The 25,350-nt window shown below is 37.7% G+C and overlaps 1 protein-coding gene and 1 non-coding gene across 2 annotated transcripts in view; both read left to right on the plus strand.

The window, feature by feature from the left end:
• Positions 1-19,821, plus strand: part of COL25A1 (collagen type XXV alpha 1 chain) — a 465,859-nt gene extending 446,038 nt beyond the window's left edge. Inside the window, exons 31-36 of the mRNA XM_073804997.1 lie at positions 3,084-3,137; positions 4,616-4,642; positions 5,670-5,723; positions 8,435-8,521; positions 10,891-10,929; positions 15,556-19,821. Of these exons, the coding sequence (XP_073661098.1) occupies positions 3,084-3,137; positions 4,616-4,642; positions 5,670-5,723; positions 8,435-8,521; positions 10,891-10,929; positions 15,556-15,807 (513 nt within the window). The 3' untranslated portion in view covers positions 15,808-19,821. The remainder of the gene's footprint in view (positions 1-3,083; positions 3,138-4,615; positions 4,643-5,669; positions 5,724-8,434; positions 8,522-10,890; positions 10,930-15,555) is intronic.
• A 2,528-nt stretch (positions 19,822-22,349) lies between these two features.
• On the plus strand, positions 22,350-22,484 carry LOC117312478 (small nucleolar RNA SNORA70). Its single transcript, XR_004526808.1, has one exon. It is a non-coding gene; the product is annotated as a small nucleolar RNA SNORA70 (small nucleolar RNA).
• The last annotated feature ends 2,866 nt before the right edge of the window (positions 22,485-25,350 follow it).

The raw sequence follows: 25,350 nt of genomic DNA on the forward strand, positions 1-25,350 counted from the left end.
CCACAGGCAAGCTGGTTGCAGCGGTTCCAGAGCCCCCCTCTGGCGAGGCATCAGCAGAGAGCAAACATAGGGACTGTCTTCTCCTGTATCCTCCTTAGCTGTGAGGAAACTGTCCCCAAAGCTTCCCAGCCACTTCCCCTGACACTTCATTGACCAGGATTGGGTCATATGTCCACTTCTGAAGCAGTCACTGGGAGTGAGGTGGAATTGTCATGATTAGCTTAAAGTAAGTATTTGGGGTGAGCGATTCTGCAAGAGGATCTCCACAGCTTTAGTGACAGCTGAATTCAAATCAGCCACGGTATATTCATTTTAAAAACAAAATAAAGCTGAAGTCCTCAATCAGAGGAGGAAGAAGGGAGTAGGTACATCAAAATAATCTGTGGAGATGTTTCAGACCACGGCTACTCTAATCCATTGAGTTTTTACGAATTAGACCAACTCCAGGTTACATGAACCTTCCTTCTAAATCCCCACCTCCCATTTACACACACACGCACGCACACACACACACACCATTACCAACAGCACCACCACCACTTAAAAAAATCATAAATAACACTGACAGATCAAACTGAAAGAACTTTATTTTGAATTAGTGCTCTTCGGGTTTTCAAGCCCTTTTCATTAAAAACAAGACCTATAACTGTACGATAATCATGAGAGCTTCTTTGTATGGACATATTCTTTGGCAACATATAATTTCATATTTTATAATCACACTTAATCTTCAGAAAAATTCTTGCAGAATATGTATTACTCTCTTATTTTACAGCCCATGAAACACAGGCACAGAAAGGTTAAGAAAGTTACCCAAGGCCACACAACCAGTCAGTGCCAGAACTGGAATTCAAATTTAAATCTGTTTCATTTCAAAGCCTGGCCACTTTACTGAATGCAATTCCTGATCTTTCAGTAATAAACATAAAGTAATAATGAGTAAAAGTGCAATAAACTTTTATCATATTTATTCCTCAAAATCTCCCTATACTATACGTGCCTCTAAGTGACAGTGCTAATTAGCACCAACAACCCCTAAGTTTAAGTTAAAGAAGACTGTTGACAGTGACTTGAAATTTGCTCACATGGGAATTTGGAGTGTGGAGAAACACAGAATAATACTTAGGTCTGCATGCATAGTTATCAGCTGAACTTGACATTTTGCCCTTGGAAGAGATTTGCTACCGTTAAACTTCTTCAGGGGTGTGATAAAAGAAGGTAACATTTTCTTTTGGCCCCTCACATAAACATCATCATTCTCCTGATGTTTCCATATTATATACTGACAGTTTAATTTTGGAGATGGCAGCAGAAGAAAACACTACTTGAAATGCAGACATCTCTTTTTTTATTATCACAATTTCATATTCCTGGGGCCACCTCCAATTACACTTATTTTTTATAAGCATTCAAGATGATCATTTAACGAATCAACCAACAAAGGATTAATCTCCAAAATATATAAACAGCTCATGCAGCTCAATATTAAAAATCAAACAACCCAATCCAAAAATGGGCAGAAGACCTAAATAGACCTTTCTCCAAAGAAGACATACAGATGGCCAAGAAGCACATGAAAAGCTGCTCAACATCACTAATTATGAGAGAAATGCAAATCAAAACTCCAATGAGGTATCACCTCACACCAGTTAGAATGGGCATCATCAGAAAATCTACAAACAACAAATGCTGGAGAGGGTGCAGAGAAAAGGGAACCCTCTTGCACTGTTGGTGGGAATGTAAATTGATACAGCCAGCCACTATGGAGAACAGTATGGAGGTTCCTTAAAAAACTAAAAACAAAATTACCATATGATCCAGCAATCCCGCTACTGGGCATATACCCAGAGAAAACCATAGTTCAAAAAGACACGTGCACCCCAATGTTCATTGCAGCATTATTTACAATAGCCAGGTCTCAGAAGCAACCTAGATGCCCATCGACAGATGAATGGATAAAGAAGATGTGGTACATATATACCATGGAATATTACTCAGCCATAAAAAGGAACAAAATTGGGTCATTTGTAGAGACGTGGATGGATCTAGAGACTGTCATACAGAGTGAAGTAAGTCAGAAAGAGAAAAACAAATATCGTATATTAATGCATATATGTGGAACCTAGAAAAATGGTACAGATGAACCAGTTTGCAGGGCAGAAATAGAGACACAGATGTAGAGAACAAATGTATGGACACCAAGGGGGGACAGTGGCGGGGGTGGTGGTGGTGGTGGTGTGATGAATTAGGCGATTGGGATTGACATATATACACTAATATGTATAAAATAGATAACTAGTAAGAACATGTTGTATAATAAAATAAGTTAAAAAAAAAGATTATCATTTAAGCTGAGACAAGCTCTGCTACTTAAATAGGTACATGGAGAGAGAGTGATGAGGTAGTAAATTCCTACCTTATCAGGCACTGAGTAGAAAGCATAAATGTTTTTAAACCCTCTTTTCCCGAAAGGAAGCAAAACATACATGATTGTATTGATGTGACTTGATTCATGAATTATGCAAATATTTACTGAATTGCCGGACACTATTATAAGCCGTGGGCATGCAGTAGGGAAAAAAGCCAGGGCCCTGGCACCCTAATGTGCAGATTCTAGTGAGGGGCTCTGCAGAGAATAGACAAGTTATAACGTGGGTATGTCTCCTGGTGTATGAGCACCGTGAAGCTCATTTAAGGGCAGGGGCAGTCAAGGAAGAAGGGCTTGCTGAAGAGACATTTAGGGGAAAAAGAATTTTCTTATTACATTTTTGAAAAAGTAGTAACTTAAAATAATTAGTAACAAACATTTCACAGTAAGACCAAAGAAACCCAAGCACCACACCCTAGACATGCAAGTCCTTTTGCACCGCTGGGCAGACAGTCCTTCTTTCAAAGGTGATTCTGTAAGATATGCTAACGTGGATTTCTTTTGCTCTATCACTGGCAGCGGCCCTGAAAGAGCCTGACTCTTTGGAATTTTGATAGAATGATACTTCAAATAGAGGCTTTAGCCACAGGCCATCAGGGAAAGTGTGTGAATATAGGTGTTTGTTTATGATTTGCACTTTCACCTTTCATTATAGGGTGAAAAAGGAGCCATGGGAGAGCCGGGACCCCGAGGACCATATGGTCTTCCCGTGAGTTCTCTTGTCTCGCGATGGTGTTTCCCTTCAGCATGTATAGATGACCTGTCCCTGGCGTGGTTAACCCTCCCCTCGTGGGGAGACTAATCCCATTAGAGGAGCAAAGAACAATCCACTAAGTCTCTTCAACGCCAATGTAACTGTGTACTTCAGAGATAGGTCATATTTGTGTCGTATTCTTACACTCACATACAGACACCCACACACTTCACCAGTTTGAGAGGATCAGAGGTTGTCCATGAGATGGACAGTGCTAACCTGAAACGGGGCTTTTGACTGTCAGATAACCCCTCCTTGGGCCATCTGACCAGACCCATAATTGGCCCTTCCTTGGGAGGTCATTGTACCAGAAGTGGGTGTGGAAGCTTAATTTTAAAAACTCTCTTCAGACTTTATCTGTTCTCATATATCACTTACAAAAACTGCTCTTGCTAATAAAAGGTATTTCTCAGATTGATGTTTCTGATGACTTTGATGTTTCTGACCTTTCTAAATTACCGTGATGACAAGTGATCTTCAGAACAGAGAAGATTGATAGTGTTCTATCTTCTGAAAATTCTCAATGACACCCACTTCAAATTGAGAGCCTCGGGTTTGCTTCAGGATATTATCTTTGGGATAATTGTAAATGATTTGATGGGGTAGGGTAGAACTACAGTAGAAGCATATACTGTTGTCTCAAGGTTTATAACCCCTATGTATTTTCCACGTACCTTGTACTTCCTAGTTTTTATGAATTGAAATAATAAGCTCAAACCATGATTACTTGAGTGCTAAAAGAGATGCTGATTTTGAAATAGATTTCGAAATCTAACTGGTGGAATCAAAGCAACTTCTCAGCAACTTTTGGGTGGATTTGTTGTGTGATTTTCAATGCCCTGAAAATCTGCTCCACGGGGCTCAATGGATCATCCTTGCACAGCAGTATTATATTCCTTCTATCATAGGGGGTCATTAATTTACTAACAGTTTTTAATCTGTGATCTTCACACCCACAGTATTTATAGACAAGGTGTACATCTAGCCACATTAAAATTGTATTTAACAATAAACAGTTTTCACATTCTTTACACACTTATGAGCTAACTACTAAGTTGTCAAACTAAAGTAGCATAGATTTGCTTATAATGTTAGTGCTGGTGTGTTTTTAAATCAACTAATCAGTATTTTTGCTTTTGACTTACTCTTAGATTGATAACTTGAATACCAAGCATTAAACTTCAGCAAAATATCAGACTATTTAACCTGATATAGAATAAAAACATTTTCATGACACTTACCTGCAACATTAACAGTCACTTCACTTGATTTACTGAAAGAAATTTGTGTTACCAATCAATAGAGAATCTTTTTCACATTTCTGAATTAGTTGTTTTTATACTAGTGTTGCATGTCCAGGCAGCCTTAAATAGAATAATAACCTATTCGTGAAACTTAGGAACACTAATGTAGCTACTGTGATTCTTTGGCAGGGGAAAGATGGAGAGCCTGGTCTTGATGTAAGTAATACCTACAATGAACATCTTCCCATTATAATAGATGCTGATGGTCTCCATCATCAATAACAGCAAGAATACTTCTAATATTTTTCTGTGCACATAGTTATGTGGACAGCATATATTGCTGTGTGTGTAGACAGCAATATGAAATAAACCACTAGGGTTGGCATGAGGTAGACATAAAAGCAAAAAGCATAATTATCTAGTATGAAATTAATAACTGACAGTTGATAGAGGCACTTCAAAATACTTTCCCAAATCAGACACTCAACATGAGTGGTTAAATTACTTATTTTAAAATATGCATAAAATCGAAGTATCTTTCACATGCCACCCTTAGGGAATGGTATGTTTATTCTCAAAGCTATTATGCAGTATTTTTCTTTTTAGCATAAAGTCTCTATATATCTTATAGCAACATAATTCTATAAAAATAGAGAATGTCGAAAGTCAATCCCTCCTAAAATGATTACTGCTCATCCTGTATATATGTGAATAATAGCAGTAGCAAAAAGTAATAGTAGTTACTCTTTATTGGGTAGTAAATAGTAGTTTAATAGTAGTTTAATAGTAGTTTAATAGTAGTTTAATAGTAGTTACTCTTTAATGTATGCAGACATCATTCTGGTACTTTATATATATCATCAAATTTAATGCTCACACCAGCAGATGTGTAGTATTAATAGGTATTCACCTCGTTTTATGGTCAAAGGACTAAAATGGTGAAGTAAGTTCGCCCGCAGTCCCACAAATCAGAGAACTTGCCAGGATTCAAACTAGGATCCTGATATTCTCTCCACTATACATTTCTTTGGAGAAAAAGCAAGAAACCTTTTGTTTACAGATATTTGAGATGTTAGGAAACTGTTATTTCTAAGTGCCACTTTACCCATCTAAGTTTTGAGACTTGAGGGCATGCCATGTTTCTTTATTTGCGTTCAGAAACATGAATTCTTAAGGTTTTTTTCAATATGGTGTTGCCACAGTTATACCAATAGATCTGTTTGGTTTGCTTTTTATCCTATAGGGTTTCCCTGGTCCACGAGGCGAGAAGGGTGATCTAGGAGAAAAGGGGGAAAAGGTGACCTCTCCAGCCTAGCATGTGCCTGTTTGATTTTTCTGCTTCTGTCTGCTTTGCTGTTCAACCTGTGTAATTCTTTCATACGTCTAATCTTTCTCCATCCTGTGCTCCAAAAACGCTCTGATGTCTGATCTGAGGAACCACATCTTCACAGAGGAATAAAGGCTACACTGCAAGAAATAAGGGCACTGTTAACACAGAAGAAAAGAATTATAATCCCCAGATATCTGGGCTACAATCTTTGGACTACCTGACACCAATTAATTGAAAGATGAAGTTTTCAGGGGTTTTTGAAAATGGGGATGGGGGAGGCATTTATGACATTAAGTAAAATTAAATAGCACAAATCTGCAACAGTCTTCTGGCAGAGCTCAGCTAACCCTGTAAGTTCAGCATCTCATTCATCTTCACAACATTCCCAGTAGAGACAGAAGATATGTCCTGTATCTTGATTTTTTTTTTTTTTTTTTTTGATTGGAAAGTGGAAGGCAAGCAGTATGCCCGATAAACCCAGTGAATCCATTACGCAGGGACCAGGACTTGTTGCCTTCGGACGCTGTAGATACTCTTTTTTCTTTATTCTTTTTTTTTTTTTTTTTTTTTGCGGTACGCGGGCCTCTCACTGTTGTGGCCTCTCCCATTGTGGAGCACAGGCTCCGGACGCACAGGCTCAGCGGCCATGGCTCACGGGCCCAGCCGCTCCGCGGCATATGGGATCTTCCCGGACCGGGGCACGAACCCGCGTGCCCTGCATCGGCAGGCGGACTCAACCACTGCGCCGCCAGGGAAGCCCGTGAATACTTTTTGTATATCATTCTTTGACATGGGAGACAAAAATTAGCAAGAGCCTTTATGTGTTCATACCCACAAAGACAGATAGTTACAAAACTATGCTGATTAATAATAACACTGAGACATTATCCTCTGTAAAAGTGTCTGTTTTCCATAAAGCCTGAGGTTCACTAGAATATTACTGAAAAACGATTCCCAGAGCCTGTTAAAGTCAACATTCATATGACAACACTTTCCGTTGAGTGATTATTCTGAGTTGATTAACCAATCAAAAAATGAATTGAGTCCAAAATTAATAATACCCAACACATCTGGTGTCAGTCACACCTATGTGAAGAAGAGTCCACTCCCTCCCAATGAAGTTTAAATCAATTTTACTTCACGGCAATGATGTTACTTGCTGAGGAAGAATGTCGATTCATCTTGCACGAGTGAGCAATTTACTCCCGAAAGCTCCTCCCATCTTACTTCTTATCACACCTGCTCTCATTTCATTTCACCCTGGCATCTCGGGTCTTTGTTTTTGATCATGATCAACTAAACCACACAGAAGTTCTCTCTTTCCCCGATATTAGAGAAACCCAAATGGCTTTGATTCTGAGCCTTCTGATGCAGTGTTTTTGGCACACAGGAGATAAATGTGGAGCTTTCACTCACACAGAAAGGATGCATTAATTTGAGTGCATATCTCATCTATATCTGTTATGTATATGTCTTTGAATATTCATGTTGTTTCGCTTCTGAAATTATTCAGACTTATTGTATCTGCCATCCTGATTGCAGAATGAATACACTAATTTAAATATGTATTGCATAGTATTTTGTATTCTGTACTGCACCAGCTTCTTGTCTATAAATATGCAGAGATATTTGTTAATGTGAAACAGCTGAGGTGCATTCCTTACTTCTCCTCCTTTTGCCTCCTTTCCTTAATTCCTCCATCCCTATGAGCCACGCAGCTTTCCACAACCTTTACCTTGATTCCTAAATACTAATTTCCATGGCTACATTCCCACCATGTAATTATCCTGCCTACCTCATTTTTAGTATTAGCTCAACTGAATCCAAACTGCTTTTCCTCTCTTGAACAGAATTTTTTTGTTTTGTTTTTTTGGCTTTTGTTACCTTGTGAGCAAGCTGGAAACCCATTTACCATTGTGAACACCTGGCATGAGACCAATAACAGTGAATTAAAGAACATCTTTGAGTTTATAAACAAGTCTGTTTCTCCAAGTGGCATTGCTGAGAAATCTTAGCACTTTTAAAATTTGTTTATCTGACTTACTAAGGAAAGTATTTGCTTTTAGTTTCCTTAAAAAGAATGTTAAAAGAAAGAGTATATTTTTAACACACTGAATATGTTTAAATGAGAACTAACTACAAAAAATAATGTCAGAAAGTTGGATTCATTTCAAAAAGATAGAAGCTGCCAAGATTTTTTCCTTTTCCTCTGGCTCAATGTAGCTTTCATCTGTTATAGGATTAGAAAAAAAGCAAGTTGGCAGGTACTGAAAATTGGGTGAAGTCTCCATTATTCCTCTGAACTTCACTGCCACTGGCTGGATTCAATACACTTGGTATCTGTCGTCTTCACCAAAGTGGTGGCGGGAACACCTCATTCACAAGGACCACGGCACTGGGGTCTAAGTCAGCACTGATCCTCCTTTCTGATGTGTCAGCCTTCAGGTTCTTTCATCTTGTTGAATCTTTTTAATAAAATCCCGTACATCACTGCCCAGAATCCATTGCCACTCTGGAAGTCTGTTATTTTTCATAATATCATGCCTTACCTAAACCAGAAAACAGTGGTAAATGCCCTTCCAGACTTTCATTGGCTAAACCATCTTTTGAATCACCGTTACTTCCCCCCGCCCCCCCCCAAAATAAAACCTGTCTTATTTAAACCCTTGTATCCACAGGGGGAAAAGGGAAAGAAAGGCAAAAAGGGGCCTAAAGGGGAGAAAGGAGAACAGGGTGCTCCTGGATTAGATGCACCCTGCCCGTTGGTATGTCTGACTCATGCAACCGTCTCCAGATGTCACATGCGGAGGCGAAGCTGGGAGAGGAGCAAACTGGAGGGACCGCACCAGCGGGGGTTCTGATTGGCATCTTTTAATGTAGACTTTAAGGTCCCAGAAACATCGATAGCAGGCTGTCAGTGTGTTCCACCCCTTGTCTCTGGCCACCAGCTATGCCTGGTTTCTCAACACTCAAGTATTGATGTGCATCCGGGGCATGAATGTGGGATCGGAGGAGGAACACGTGCTCCTCAGTCCTGCTCCGGAGAGCAGGTCCCCATTCCCAGAGAAGCGCTAGTTGTAGGACCACATCGAGCTCTGTTTTGTTTTGTCCAGCATCACTGGATGTTACCTTTCCCTTCAGAGTTGCTCCTCTCCCAGCCTTTTGTTATTGTGGTTATTTCATTAGCAGAAATTGTGCTTAAGTGATTTCTTCTGTTTAGTAACATTATGAGTTAATCTTTACAAACAGGGATTCCGTGGCGTTAAGGGGGAAAAAGGGGAGCCAGGCCAGCCTGGCCTGGATGGGCTGGATGCCCCTTGCCAATTGGTACAGTATTTCTCTTTCCTACCACCCTGCATGCAATTCCTTTGTTTATTACATATTCATCTCTCTCAGTGTAAAGTGGTACTTCTGGAGCAAGCTTTACATGATAAACACACTACATGCATGTGCATGAGTAGCTCCTTCAGTGACTGCAGAGTGAAAAGAGCATGCGCGCATTTCAATCAGTGACTGCAAATTAATCTCCTGACGTTGTTCTCACGACTGACACAGCTGCCACATCTGTGTTCTGGGGAATGTCAATTTATCTAATAACCATTTCAAGATGACATTAAAAGTGCATAAAAATCTTCTATGTAAAGGCACAACTAGGCTATAACTTTGGGTTTTACCCCTAAAGTTATTTATTTTTTTTCCTTAAAAGAAATAAAGGCATTTCTGCCTTTCACTAAATTTCTGTCAGGCTGTAAATAAGACCAAATCTACATAGTTGAGCTTCTGTGGTCAAGACTTAACCAATTCAAAGGAATGCTGTTAAGAGACCGTAGGGGAGAAAACCAAACTTCTCTGAGCTTCTAAAGATAATAGTCTGCAGCCCAAACCCTCTTCTTTGTCACATAACCTTTTCAGTTTAATGGTCCCTCCTTTTGAAACTCACTTTCCTAAAGTAGACAGATCTCCCCTACCTCCATTGGCATGTCAAAACCCTTATACTAAAATCTAAAATTCTACCGGGTGACCCTTCTCCTTGTACCAATCTGGCATTACCGATTTTTTTCCCAAATATCTTATAAAGTTAGTTCAAGGTGTTTTTTTTTTTTTACATTTAAAAAGAAAGTGTATGCAAATTTTCTGAGGTGTAAAGGAAAACTTTTTATGACTGTGTTGATGGTTATACTTGGTCTGCATGTTCTTATATTATTCTTAAGTACTAAGCATGATTCTTTAAAGATAAATTTGTTTCTCAAGTCTTTTAAGAGATTGTATTGTAGAAGAAAATTTTTTTCAGTCAATAATTGCAACTAGAAAATGTCAATATGATATGCCCAGTCTTTTATTTTGTTTGCTTGGTATTGACAATAAATAATATTTTACAATCATTTTGTTGGGGGAAAACACAAGCATGCTTCATAATATATCAACTCTTCCTGCCTTATTTATATCATTTGTATCTGAAGAGTGCTTACCCTTTAAGTGAAAATAAATTTTGTGACATTTAAGAATCCCTTGTTTATTCAGAATTTGTTAATTGGCTTCTGAAGAATTTTAATTTAAAAATTGAGAAAGGCTGTGGATAACATTTTACTGTAAAGATATAGACTGGCTGCCTCTCTTTTAATTCAATCAATTTAATGTTTTACTTTATCTGCTTTCAATATAGAAAAGTTGAAAGATGCTCCATGGGAAGAGCTATAAACTTCAGATAGAAATGGTTCATCACTGATTACTCATCATTATCATGCATTCAGCCATAGAACATTGTGACCAGGAAGAGAAGTTATTTCCATTTATTGAATAAAGATAATTATAGAATGCGTTTAATGAAATTAAGAGAAATAGTACAGAGTTATTATCTAAAGATATAACTAAGTAGACCACTAGGTTTTACAAATTATTACCCAAAGTTAAGTATAAATCTTTCTATATTTTATTTATTTGAAAAATATGTACTCACTTTGGAAAACATTCGAATGTTGGGTAATATCTTGGGAGTTGATTATTAGTAAAAGATGCCTATGACTAATGCCACCTAACAGGTAGATATTCATTTTTAAGCCTCTGGGCATATTAATTATGAAGTATGATCACTTTCGTGGAACCTGAGGAATTCTTATTCTTCTTTTTAAAATAGGGGCCAGATGGATTACCCATGCCCGGCTGTTGGCAAAAGGTAGGCTTTACAGAATTATTTCTAAAAGAAGCACTGTCCCTTTCTCTGTACGTGGCCTAGGCTTTTCCATTTAGAAGAGATTTTTTGAATTTGACATTGCTGAAAGGTGTTTGGGTATTAAGAAGCAAAAGATCCCGTCTCTAGAATATCTTCTAATGGTGTTTGCTGCTGATCTCTTCCTAAACTGATGAGTAAAAATAATTCCTGGCAAACACTGTAATTTGGAACCTTCCCTATTTAATCTTTTCTTCAGAATGGAAAGGGGCAGTGCATCTTGACAATGGTTTGCTTGTCTCAAACTCCTTTTCCTCCTACTGTTTAAAATGATTCTTAATTGTGATTTTTTCTGTTTATACTCAGTTACTTAGGCAAATATGCAAATACATGGTAGAACCCTGTCAATATTAGTCACAAAGCTGAGAAAGCAGAAAATGTAAGCATAATTTTCTTTTCTTCGATGATGTCTTGATTTATTTAGGAGAATCTGATTATATTTACGTTGGTGTCCTTGATGATATCAGTTTGCTCTAGCCTCTACGTGTGGCCACCCATAGTCACTGTGTATGTATTCAGCAGAGAAGGGAGATTATTCTTCATAGAGAACCTTCTTGTACAAAAGCTGTGTGATAAGCCCTTTCATATAGGCGACATCACTTTATTTAATCCTCATAATAACCCTATAGTGTATTATTATCGTGAATGATGCCAGTGAGGAAAGTAAAATTCAGAGAAGTTAAGTAACTTCCAAGGACACAGAGATAGTATGCAACAGAACTAGAAGTAGACAATGGAAAGCAATGGCAGAACTTTGAGGAGGGAAGAGATCTGTATGTGCTGTGCCTTTCAGAGAATACCCAACCTTTACACAGTAACGGTGCGCGCCTAATTATAAAGGACTGTGCATATGCTACCTAAGGTTAAAGGAATTCTACTGATGTGAAAATGAGCCAGAGGGAAGTATACATACTCTTTCATCATTTTGAAATTTTTTTCTCTAACACCTGTGGCTTCTTTGGTCATTTTTGGTAGGCTTTGCTTCGTTGGCAAACCTACAGCAAAACTATGTAGGATTGCAAAAAGATGAGGAGAGACTTATTTTCCTCTCATCTCATCAACTCCGTTTGTGAGGAGATCCTGTGAAACTCACTCTCTTGCTTAACTACTTTTACCCCACTTGGTGAGGGAAAGAAAATCCTTCTCTCCCAGTAGCGTCATTTATTTAGTAGCTTCCCATACTCCACCTTCAGCCTGTCAGATCATTAGCTCCATCACAGCTGAGGTCAAGTGGTTCTTGGGAAGATGAGGCTATCATCATATTCTTCACCTGAGAAAACTATCCTTTTACCGTCATAACCCCTGTTCTCAGAATTTTTAATACCTTCTTGAGCTGGAATCACCATTTGCTCTTTAACCTTTGCCCTGTAATCTAATACTATAATGATTTTTTAATGCAGTCATTGGCACACTTTACATGGAGAGAGATGTGAAAGGCTTGCTTTATCCACCCTCTGACACTACTCAGCACTTGGGTTCACATCATTTTTGACCGCTTCTAAATCACTTCCTTTTTTGTGAAGGCATAAAAATAAGGGCAGCAAGCAAAGGATTCATCATCTTTTTGGTTCATAAAATGGCCAAACCTAGTAATACGAATAGCTCAGAAAATCAGAAATTTCCCTTTTAAGTACTTATTTTTCCGCAGAATATACACTATGCTCTACATAAGATTAAGGCTGTCTTAAATCCAGCCTCTTTTTATATAAAGACTAATGCACAACGTTGTAAATCAACTATACTTCAATAAAATTTTTTTAAATGGTAAAAAAAAAGAATCATAACTCAATGATAAAGCTTCAGTATCGCTTACCACACTCCCCAACACAATCAAATGCAAACAGTAGTGATTATCCTCCCCCAACACCCCCTCCCCCCCAAAAAGAAGAAAGGAACAATTAGAAAAATGAAATGTTCTATTGAATATAATCTCTTATGTGGTCAACTTAGCTATCTCAAATACATTGTTGGTCAAATCAAATTAATTTTTAAATGATAATTTTAAAAGAAAGCCAGTAGATTACTCAGTCCTGTTTTAGTGGACGACTTTTTTAAACATTACGTTTAGTAGTCTCTAGAGCACAGTGGTAAAAGTTTGACTGAAAATTCAGATTGTAGCCACAGTAGAAATCACTGTGAACAAGTCCTGTTAGTCATACTACTCTCAATAATAGTTTTTTCATGTAAAACTATTTGATCTTTGTTTAAATTACTTTTCTTTCTAGATATAGTTCAGTTTTCTAAATTTCGAAGAATAATGATATACTAATTCACGTTGTAATTTGTACAGTGAGTAAATGGCAGAATTTATGGTTAAGAAAATACTTACAAGCTATTAAAGTTATCATCTGTCCTTATCCAGAGATTAAAAACTATTTAATAGGAAAAATACATATGACCTTCATAGTTTTTAATGTTTCATGAAATTTCATTTTTCCAGATAGGGCTGACAGGTTTGCAACAGAATCTTCCTAAAGTAAGGTGACAGGTTTTTTAAATTAAGTTTTAAAGTCTGGGGAAAAAAAAGAATCTTTAAAATTCTGGAGATTATTTACAAAACATTGGTTTGTCAAAAAAAATGCATCTGTTTGAAATTTGAGATAAGTGGGAGTTTGGAGAAAGGAATATTTCCTGTAGACACACTCTCTGGCCTTGGCATGACGTGTGTAACATTGAGTGAACTTCATTTCTAAAGATCAGAAAGTACCCAGCCTCTTAAGCACACTTAATATAGCATCTATTTCTACTGGAGAGAGAAAAGCAAATATTTTTAATTATTGAACTGAAATATGACTCTGAGGACGAGTCACCATTGTGGTGGGGAGATGAAGAGATCTTTGTCATTCTCCTTCTCTGGACATTCTACTTTTCTCACTGATTTTTCTTTGAGTCAAAGTAAAGATTGTCACCAACATCTGCTCTATAAGTTATACCTCAAAGACCATTGTGCCTCTGTTCTCTCAGACTTAACTTCAGTTCTAGGAAAACCTTAGTAATTATGGCTGCTGAAAGCAAGGAACCAGACATTTCCAGATCCTTAGATCTCAATAGAACCTGTAACACAGCTTGAAGACCTGACAGCAGAGAGGTCTGCCCTGCACGCCCTTCACAGCAGGGCAGGACCAGATAAAGGAAAGGGGAAACCAGAACCCGAAGAGAGTAGAGTGTTATGGTTGGGCATTGATGAAGTGAACAATGCCACTGAGGTCAGAACCCTCAACAGTTTCCACAGTTGTGTTTTAATGCTTGGAGAAGATTACATAAGCCATATATAGGACATGTTTTTAATTAGGGCACATCTGTGATAAAATCTTAATTTTCTGCTTTCCCAGAATAGTTACTGAGACAAACACTTCCCACGGACTTCTCAGTGGCAAAACAAAATGTGGGTTGAACCTAGGATAAAAATTTTGATGACTTTTAGAAAAGTAATGTATAGGACATATCAATTGGCTCATTGATTAAAAAAAAAACAACAACGCTCTATTCAGGGTTCTACCAGTTTTCTTAAAATAAATGTTAATTTGGAATTTTTATCCTAAACTACTAATTCTATACATTTGTCTTTTTTGTTGTTTGTTTTTCTGCAGTGATGAATCTAACCTTCCGAGCATGAAGTTGTGTATATAATGGTCCACTTTTTATATTTATAGTTGAAAATTGGATTGCAGATTTTACAAGTCTGAGATATGTTTACATATAGCTGCTTCTTCCCGTTTGCAGTAGTACACATATCCATTTTTTCTTCCCTTACATCTGAAATTGGGCAATATGTGAAACCAGTGAGAAGCCTGCAAAAAATATAGATCAGTATCTCTTTATCTTATGTGAAGATATGTATTTATATGGACATAGCGATAGAGATTGATTGTTCTTGCTATTTTCTTACTCTGGGCTTGTTAATTGCATGGACAAAAAGTGCCATGAGATAGTTTACATGAAATTGTGACCAAATATGAACTCGAAGCTATGAAAATGTACTATACTGACTGATTTTAGAGTTTATCGTCACATCCCTACTCACCTTTGCTATTCGTGGCCACACCACCCATTGAAACTGACTAAAAAAGCATGATGGTGTGCCAAGCCTGCTTGCTGTGCGAACTCAGATGCTAGCATGCTGCATTATGAGTCCTTTGATCACATCTGAACTTTTATTTCTTTTGTCATCTCAAGGGGGTTACACCATGGCTCATTGCCAAAAAGTGATAAGGTGGCGGAGAGCATACACACACAAATGGTCTTGTATTTTGAAAGGAGTTGCGGTCCCAACTGCAGATCTTCAGCTTCCACTATTGTGGGCTCACGTGGCCTCTTTGGTTGAAATGTCCAGGGGCTGAGCTGGTTGCTGACACTAGTTTTCCTTGGGCTGCCCTTGGCAGTGAAGACGAAGAGAAAGGATTGGTTCAGCCTCCTGTGCTGTGTCTCTCATGTGACCAAGTAAGAAAGAGGTTTACAAAGGCAGGCACCCAGAATAGAGGACTTTTAAAAAAAAATAAACTGAATTCCAGCAAGTGTTAACGTGGGTGCTTATGGAAAATGACAGAAGCATACTGCACTTCTTTTGGGCAGGAGATTCTTGGAATGGCAGCCCCTGTTCCTGAGGGCAAAAGGTGTGTACATCTCACCAAAACTCGGGTTGCTGAAGATACAACATGTCCCAAGAAGTGGTTGGCCGAAATAACCTTTCCTGAGGATGTAGGAGAGCTCATCCTACGATCTCTACTGAAGCTGATGAGAGCTTCCCTTCCTTCCAAGATCCAACCCATGTTAAACATTTTCTACAAACTTCTAGAAACAGAAAGATATTTTCCATTCTTTTAAATATTTTTTCTTTTCTCTTTTAGTCCCAGGAATATTCAGGAAAGATTTGTTTTCCAGCTTTTGTCACATTTATTTTGAACAATTTTTTAAAGGAAAGTCTTCAAATCCTAATAAGATGGTACCAACAGTCAAGTTGACCATTTGCTAACTTCTCTCCTGTTCTGAATAACTGCAGAGAATATAACAGAAGCTCCACTTTCAGTTCAGTCATTGTAAAGCATCAAAGTTAAACAATTTTTCAGTACTTTTTGACTTTTTTTTGTATGATGAATATAACATATATAGTGATTATCAGTTAAGATAAAGTCAAGATTTGGTCACATTTGATCGTATTAACTCATTTCTATTTCTTGTAGTTCTATTTAGTTCTAAGTTGTGTCTATATTTAGATTTCTTTATCTTTTTTACATTTCTCAATGTTTGTCTTATGCACAGACCAAATCTGAGATCTCAGAAAGCTGTGAAATATAGTTGCCATAAAGAGTATTTTTCAACTACTTGCTCAAAAGTTACCTAACTGTATTAGACTGAGCATTTCTTTGCACAGTAAAGAGTTGATAGCATGTTTTGAAATGACTTGTTCTAAGTGGAAGGGTTACATTAGGAGAAACGTCATCAATGAGGAGTAGTCACTCTTTCAGCCCATTGGACAATATAATTTCTCATTTCATGCCATTTTGTGGGAAAATTTCTGGTCTCATATACAGGTTTTCACCAGCAGAGGGGAAATTATCTCATCATTGGCTTATGGTGACAACAGTTAACGTACGATTATAAGACAAGGATCCCAAGATCCTTATGATCTCTTTCATAATATATAACCAAATGCTCAGTTATACAAAATGCCTTCTTTTTGTTTCCATTACGTTTTCAAGAATGGAAAGATGTTTGAACTAATCTATCAATCAAATTGGTAACACCTCTAGTAACATTCCACACTCCGAAACCAGTTTCGCATTTTTAAAATAACAGAGGGCATTTTCTACCCATCTCTTGTATGAGCTGGTTAGGATAAGGTATTTTATTCAGTGTCTGAAACAATTTGTCTTAAATGCTTTGGAAAAATGAACTAAAGCGAGTAAAACCACAGTCTCTTCAGGAAAACAAACAGTAGTGTCTTGAGAAAAATCTGGTGACTATATTTCTTCCTATCTATCTTTCTTTCTACTTCTCTAGTAGAAAGAGGAATTAAGATGGATCACTATTTAAAAGTTGCACAGCTTCAAAAGAGAATACCTTAACATCAAAAGAGAAACATTTCACGTACAAAAAATATATGTATTTTTTAAACACAGCCCTTTAAGAATACTGTTCTGTATTCTGTCCTATGTGTATTCTGTATTCTGTCCTATGTGTATATACTGTCTGTCCTATGTGTATATTGAGGTTTTACTCTATAACTGATTTGACAATATTGCCTTTTATTCCATGATTAAAGGAAGCTGTAAACTTTCAATACATTTCCTTGGGGAAAACAAAAGGACCATGGTCCTCCTCTTTGTTCCATGGAACTGCTAGGTCTTAACCAACATGCATAATCTTCAACTTTTGTTACTAAAATATTTTAAATCATCCATTTTTTTTACCAATATAGAGAATCCTCAAATAATTGCCTGATGAACTAATGAATGTGTCTGCCGATATAGGTGTTGGCAGCTACATATTTTTCTTTAAGTTTGCTTTCTTTTAATTTCTATTATTGGATAGAAGATTAAGAAAAAATACATGAAAGACATTTGAAATAAGTCAAGATCAGATTCCATTTCTGATAAGCATCTTTTAAGGATGCCAAACTGGTACGTGTTTTAGCTTTAAACTTGTTTTCCGTTTATGTTGGTGCTGATGTATTTCTTTTCTTTTTCTTTATGGACAATGCAACTCTACTATGGATAATTTCATTTCTCTGTTTAATAGCATTCCTAAACTGTTAGTGCGTGATTTTATTTTTCAAGTTTATGGATTTACTAGAATTATGGTTCAATGACCAGTCTTTCTTAATGTAAAAGAAAACAAAACAGTGTACCTATAGATGATATGTGTGTACTTGGATTGTGGATCCTTTTATTTCATGTTCATTTCATATACCATATGCCTTTCTCAACTTTTACTCTCATCTTTTAGCTTATAGAATTTGATTAAGCATGACAAAACCAACATTAGACAAGTCTGCACACATTCATAGAGTACCTGACCCATAAATATGCCAAAATTTTTCTTCTAGTTTTCATTTTCATTATGAAAAGCAGTCTTGAAAGGTTTTCTTTCTTATTTGATTTCATAGGAAACATGAGAATATCTTGAATTTCTACCAAAAAAAAAGTCTGTTCTTGAATCCTGTGCATGATGTTCTGGTGGAATAGTAAGAACTCTTATGCATCCAGTAGTTCATTCTACATGTCCTTTGTCTACTATATATTATATATATACACCTCTCTACTAGTTTAGAAATGGTCAAATCAGCATGTCAGCATCTGTGGAAAAATTAACTGGTATTATATTTTTATCACTTAGAAAACATGCTTAATTTTCCAACGTTTTATTTTTAATGTTACTATTATAGCATAAAAAGTTAACACCACTTTTCATCTTTTTTTTTTCTTTTTTGGCCACTATATATAATCTTGCCCAGAAATAAGCTATGCTTGTTAAGGTGGGTGATGTTTTCATATCTTCTAATAAATGATCTTAGGAACATGCAGATATTGATATTTGAAATCTTGTTTTTCTCTATTTCTTGATAATCAAGTAATATTAATAATTAACATTACCAAAAATGAACTTTTCTAATTTCTGCCAAAACAAAAAAACAAAAACCTTGCTATCTCTAGAAAGTCAAGTCCATAACAGTGTAATCTTATATTCTCAAAAATAATGATTTAGAACAGTCACATGTGATTCTGGCTGTTAAAACAATTCATTCCTAGTGGAATTAACATACTTGACCAATTATGATTCTGCTAAGTTATTTTAGAGTATAAAGACCTTCAGTCCCTACTTTTCCCCATTTTTGTTGAAATAGCTTCATATCAGCTGGATTTACTATATACCGTAGCAGAGATACCCTTCCAACTTAAATTTTTAGTGGATTTTGTTTTTGCTAATTCAATACTGAAACATTTTAATGGCATTTCTGATTTTTTAAATGTATTTAAATGCATAAGTTTCCCTATGCTGCTTATTGACAGAACTGTCGTTCTGGGAATAAGACTTTTTCAACCTGACCTGTTACGTTTGATTTATTGATAACAAAGTACCAACATTTCTCAAAATGCAGTGGATATTCTCACATATCTCAGAAATATTAATAAATTGGATTCACAAAAGAATGTCTTACATATTATTGACATTTATGTGAATATTCTTTATACTGTTGTAAATGTTTCATGCAATTTAATAACATTTTTAAAAGATGTATGTATCTGATTTTCCTTTAGAAAATATTATATTTTTATTTGTATTTTTTACATTTTAAAGTTCATCTCTATGTGCAGCTATTTTTATATTGCCAAAAAATCACATGAATACAAAGTAAGAGAAAAATGCAAAAAAAAATATTTTGGCAAGCATTACACTGCATATTTTTCTTAATGTTTTGTGGGCCAGTCTCATGTAATTGATTATTCTAAGAATGTGTTGTGTCTTATTGCTGTAAATATGGCACAAACCTGTTTTTCTCAATAGTGTAAATAATTGAAAGATTGAATTCTCCCTGTTTGATTTCTTATTTCATTTCATTGTAATTTCTCCAGCTGAGATTACTGAATCAAAAGACGCATGTGGTTTTTTGATATGCAGCCTGGAGATAATTGCCTTGTGTTCAGTTTCTAATTTGTTTTTATTTGCTTTTTTAACTTGTTTTCAGGGTTCCTAGTTTGTGAGAAGTTGATCTTCAGAATTATTTTTACACTATTTATGACTTATTTTCATAATGTAAAAATTGTGTAATTATTACAATATTAATCCAAACAATGGTAATGAATTGTATTGTTATAAAGCTTTATTGATGTTCATGAACACCTTGGTCTATTTTCTCTGATTTAAACACAGTCCGTAAAGAATTTTAGTCTACTTTTCCGCAATATTGCAACACTGCCGTTCAACTTAGTGCCTAGCTCTAGTGATTTTCTAAAAAAGACTAGTACTTTCTGTTTATTAGATAGTAAGAACTATACTGAGCCTCTCCTCCAAATTCACTTTTCTTCCAGAATTCCCTATCTTGATGAATTAAAATTCCTTGTGCTCAGTTGACTCTTATCTGCACCACATCAAATCAGTCATCATCATGTGATTAGAATGTACTACATAGTAATCATGTCAATGTATCGACTAATGAATGACAAAATGCCCCACTGAGGTCATCAATTATTTTTAGGTCCTAACTAAAAGAGCACACTTTTCAGCCCTCATAGTTTTTGCCTTTACCAATAACATTAGATGCGTGCGACCCTCTTAAACACTCCTTTAGCTCCCATGTCCCTTCACTCTTGTTTTCTCCTACTTTTCTTTTTTTTTTTTTTACTTTTATTGAAGTATAGTTGATTTACAACGTTGTGTTAACTTCTGCTGTACAGCAAAGTGATTCAGTTTTACACATATATATTCTTTTTCAGAGTCTTTTCCATTACGGTTTATCACAGGATATTGAATATCCTGTGCTATACAGCAGGACCTTGTTGTTTATCTATTCTCTATATAATAGTTTGCATCTGCTCATCCCAAACTCCCAGTCCTTCCCCTCCCCACCCACCTCCCTCTTGGCAACCACAAGTCTGTTCTCTATGTCTGTGAGTCTGTTTCTGTTTCATAGATATATGTTCATTTGTGTCATATTTTAGATTCTACATATAAGTGATATCATATGGTATTTGTCTTTTTCTGACTTACTTCACTTAGTATGATCATCTCTAGGTCCATCCATGTTGCTGCAAATGGCATCGTTTCATTCTTTTTTATGGCTGAGTGGTATTCTATTGTATATATGTACCACATCTTCTTTATCCATTCATCTGTGGATAGACTTTTAGGTTGTTTTCATGTCTTGGCTATTGTGAATAGTGCTGCTCTGAATATAGAGATGAATGTATCTTTTCGAATTAGAGTTTTGTCTGGATACATGCCCAGGAGTGGGATTGCTGGATCGTATGGCAACTCTATTTTTAGTTTTTTGAAGACCCTCCATATTGTTTTCCATGGTGGTTGCACCAATTTACATTCCCACCAACAGTGTATCTTCTACTTTTCTTTCTCATTTTCCTTTGCCAGCTCTTTCTCCTCTACCTGACCATTAAATGATAATCCTCAGGACTCTGACCTACATGCTTCTTTTGCTTTTGCTCTTCTCCATCACACTTTTTCTCCAGGAAAACTCATTCACTCCCACAAAGACCAAGTTGCTATCTGCATTGCAGATTTTCTTCTACCTTCCAGACCAACTGTTACAGGCACATCTATCTGTATGTCCACAGGGAGCTCATCATCTTTACACCTGGTTCTCTTACAAACTTCCATATGACAGTGAACATACCATCCCCCACCTTGCATTCAAGCAAACATGATAGAAAAGTCAGAATCGTTCTGGACACCACCTGCCTCTCATCACCCACCCATTCCTTCTTACGTACAGCATCTAATTACCAAATCCCTTCAATTCTACCTCCTAAATATCTCGGAGATCCACCTCCCTTCTCCTCATCCATTGCCACTGCCTCAGCCTAGGCACCCCCCGGCTCTCTCTCGGACTTTTAGAAGAGCCTCTGAGCTGGCCTCCCTGCCTCTAATAACCACCTCGCCTCCACCTTGTACCTGATACGACTCTGATGAGTCAGAGAAAGCAAATATGGCCGTGTCTTATTTATTTATGAATTTATCCTCCCATTTCATTTCATATAGCATTTGAGGCACATTAAACAAACACTTATAAAGAAATTAAATACATTTAAAAATAACCAAGAAAGCCATATTTAAACAAATTTCAAGGTCACAAAGAAAGCTGTATTGAAAAGATGTAAGACTTAAAATTGTATGGCTCTCAGCTTTTCGGTGTCCATAACAAAAAAAGAAATAAGTTTACATGTTTACATCATCCATAAAGTGAAACAGACTACTTCCTCAAAAGAACCAAAGCTGATTGTTAAGAAGTGTTGTGTGAGATTTCTTAGAGTGGGCACTGCCGTTTAGGGCACTTCTACAATGAACATTACAGCAGCTTTTCATAATGTTTCTCATTATAAGCCAAGTGCATGGGCCAAAACCAACTTCACTGAACACAGTTCTTCGGGGAAATTAACCATGCCATTCCCCCGCTTACAGTCCTCTGCAGTCCCCCATTATCATGCAGATACTTATTTTGGTATAAAGTACAAAGGCCTTTGTGATCCCACTCTGTCTAGCTTTATAGCATCATTGCTCGCTGGTCAGCAAACCTCAGCCAAAGGTTTGCCCATGTTAAACTATTTGAGGATCCCTTTGGCTGTTTCCTAGGCCTGAAACAGTCTCCGTCCCCATCCCCACCGTTCATCTCAAGAGTTCTTGCTCTCTTTTTTTTGCAGCCAGTCAAGCCGAAGGTGCTCTTTTCCTCGTGGGGGCCTGGTGTGCAATGGCTGTGGACAGCAGCCTCCTCAGTAGTGCATGCAGCTTGTAGCCTGTGCGGGTTGCCCTGAGGGACCTTGGAGAGAGCCCTTTCCAGTGGGCCTTCATGATGGTCATGCTGTCCCCAGTCTAGGCTCCAGACGGGTGTGTGCGGTGCCTTTGGAAAGCCCCAGGGCACAGTGGCCAGGGTCCACACAGGCCAAGTCCTAACGTTCATCTGTACCAAACTTTGAATAAAGGAGCATGTGATTGAGGCCCTCGGCAGGGCCAAGTTCAAGTTCCCTGGCCGCCAGAAGATCGGCATCTCCAAGAAGTGGGGATTTACTAAGTTTAATGCGGATGAATTTGAAAACATGGTGGCAGAAAAGCGGTTCATCCCGGATGGCTGTGGGATCAAATACATCCCTAGTCGTGGCCCCTGGACCAATGGCGGGCCCTGCACTCGCGAGAGCCTTGGCGCTGTCCCCTCCTTACACCCACCCATAAATCCTACTTTCCTGTCAAAAAAAAAAAAAAAGCATTCTTGCTCTTTCAAGACCTAAGCCATGCGTCAACTTCCTAAACACCATTTCCTGCCAAGTTTAGTTCTCTGTCTTCTATGCTCCAATAATTGCTTTTACGTGTCACTGCTAAACCACTTATCCAGTTGTTGATAATTGTATGTTTATCTACCTCCTCTGCTAGATGGTGAACCAAGGATGAACTCAATTCACAGGTTCCCAGTAAATATTTTTAAATGAATAAATGAGTGACAAAAGTTACAACAACAACAAAACCCACTTGGAGTACCAATTTTGTTAATCTACATAATGGATAAAGCAACCCACACAGCTAGTTCCTAGCATTCTAGGTAATTCTTAAAGGAAAATGTGTTACGACCTCTTTCAAATCTAAATTAAGAATATGTTTTATATGAAATAGGGTGCAATGTCATCTAAGAGGTGGCCAGAGAGGATTAAAAGTTTATAGAAAGTAGAGAGAATTTGAGCTACCCCTATGGAGAATAGGATCAAACAGCAAAAAACACATCGTGATGGGAGGTTCAGGTCAAAGACAACTGAAAACCATGATTTTGTTTGGGACTCTCTGCACCTTTGCTCACTCTGCATGGTGCTGTCATCCATTTAAACATCAAATATTTACCTCCTGAAAATCTTCTTTCTCTCAATGTATGTTTCCTAGCTTTTCATTGCCCCTTTATATTAGGAAGCTAGATAAAGTCCAGGAATTCTCAAACTCCATCATTCATCAGAATCAACTGGAGTTTCTGAAAAAAACGCATTGCCGGGCCCCATCCCCTGAGTTTCTGATTCAGTAGGTCTGGGGTAGGACTTGAGAATTTATATTTCTAACAACCTCCTCATTGGTGAAAATGCATTTGGTCCAGGGTCCACTCTTGGAGAACCACTGCTGATCTAGTCTATCTTAATGGAATGTTTGTGGCATTCATATACTGATGGCAACCTTCCTTTTATTGTGAATCTCTCTGGGGAATTTTCTTTCATCATCACTGTTAATTAAAACTCTGAGCTCACCCTTGGACAACTCTCTCAAGTGGAAACTGCTAATTCTCCAACAGCCCTCACATGCCTTAAGGATGGGGAGAAAGTTGAGCGTGCAATTGCCCCTCCATTGCTGGTTCCAGAAGATTAATTCTCCACCCGTATTCTACAAAGCCCTGCTTCTTTGAGACTCATATTATTTGGTTATTACCACACTTTTCCCTTCCTCAGCAATCATCTCCTGGCCTCCCAGTCATTCTCCTTCATTCACTGGAGACTTTGGCCTTTGGCTTATGGTGATCTTCTTCACCCTAAGTGCTGCCATCACAGGTGACTTAAACATCAACATGGGCAATGCAAACAACACCTTAGTACGTTACCTTCTCAGACCTCGTTTCTAGTGACTTTTTGCGCCCTCCAATTCTACCGCCCACTCCCCTCACACACTGATTTTGTCAACCCCTGGAACTGCTCCAACTCTGGAATAATACATTGAAACATCTCATTCTGAGCCCTCTCCCTATTTTGCCAGAACTTCACACCCAATAACTCCCGCTATACTTGTTCTTGAACCTTATAATGGTTCCCATTCCCTTTGCTCTCTTAGCCTCTTTCCTATCAGGTCCCACACAACTCCACTTCCTCCCCTCTCCAACTTAGGTTACACGGTTCAAATTCTCATCTACACCAATGCCAATAAGTCTGTTATCCCATTGTTCTTCCATTTGTCCATTTGGAAAAAGCCAAATACTATAATAGTCCATCTGTCCACCTTCTCTGCATCTTTACCTGGTCTAGTCCACCCAGCACCACAGGAGAAACTCTCATAATGGTACAGATTGGTCCCGCCATAAATTCAGAGTCTTCAGATTCACCTGAGCATTTATCAACTCCTGACAACCAACAATCTTTCTGTGTTTCCTTAGCTAAGATGTCACACTTTTTCCACTCTCCTTTCATCTTCACCTCTCTCACTCTCAGTAGCTGATCTTGCATTCAGAGAAGGAAAGAAATCCACAGAACAGATTCCCTCAAATCCCTCCAACCAAGACTGAAAATGGGCCCGCATCTACATCCTCGATTTCTTCCTTCCCTTCTAGTACAATAGAAAATGATGTCGCTCTTCCCCCTTAAGTCTAACCTCTGCCCAAATGCCCTACTTTCATCCCAGGCTTCTGGGGATCTTGTTCTGTTATGTCAACTTCTTTTCTTCAGACTATGCCCTAAAGGGATTTTAAAATATTTGCATACCTTTCGTTTTCCTGCAAGCTTTTCCTCAATGCCGGGTACCCCTTCAGCTACTGCCTCCTCTCTTTCCTGCCTTGCTTTCAAAGACGAGCTTCCAGGAAACTAGTTATATACTGACAACACCCACTTCTTCACCTCCCATGCATTCCTCAGTCCGCCATTAAGCTCTGCCCCTACCACTCCACCAAATTAGATGGTCTCCACA

This window comes from Tursiops truncatus, chromosome 5, assembly GCF_011762595.2.
Source record: "Tursiops truncatus isolate mTurTru1 chromosome 5, mTurTru1.mat.Y, whole genome shotgun sequence".
NCBI lineage: Eukaryota > Metazoa > Chordata > Mammalia > Artiodactyla > Delphinidae > Tursiops > Tursiops truncatus.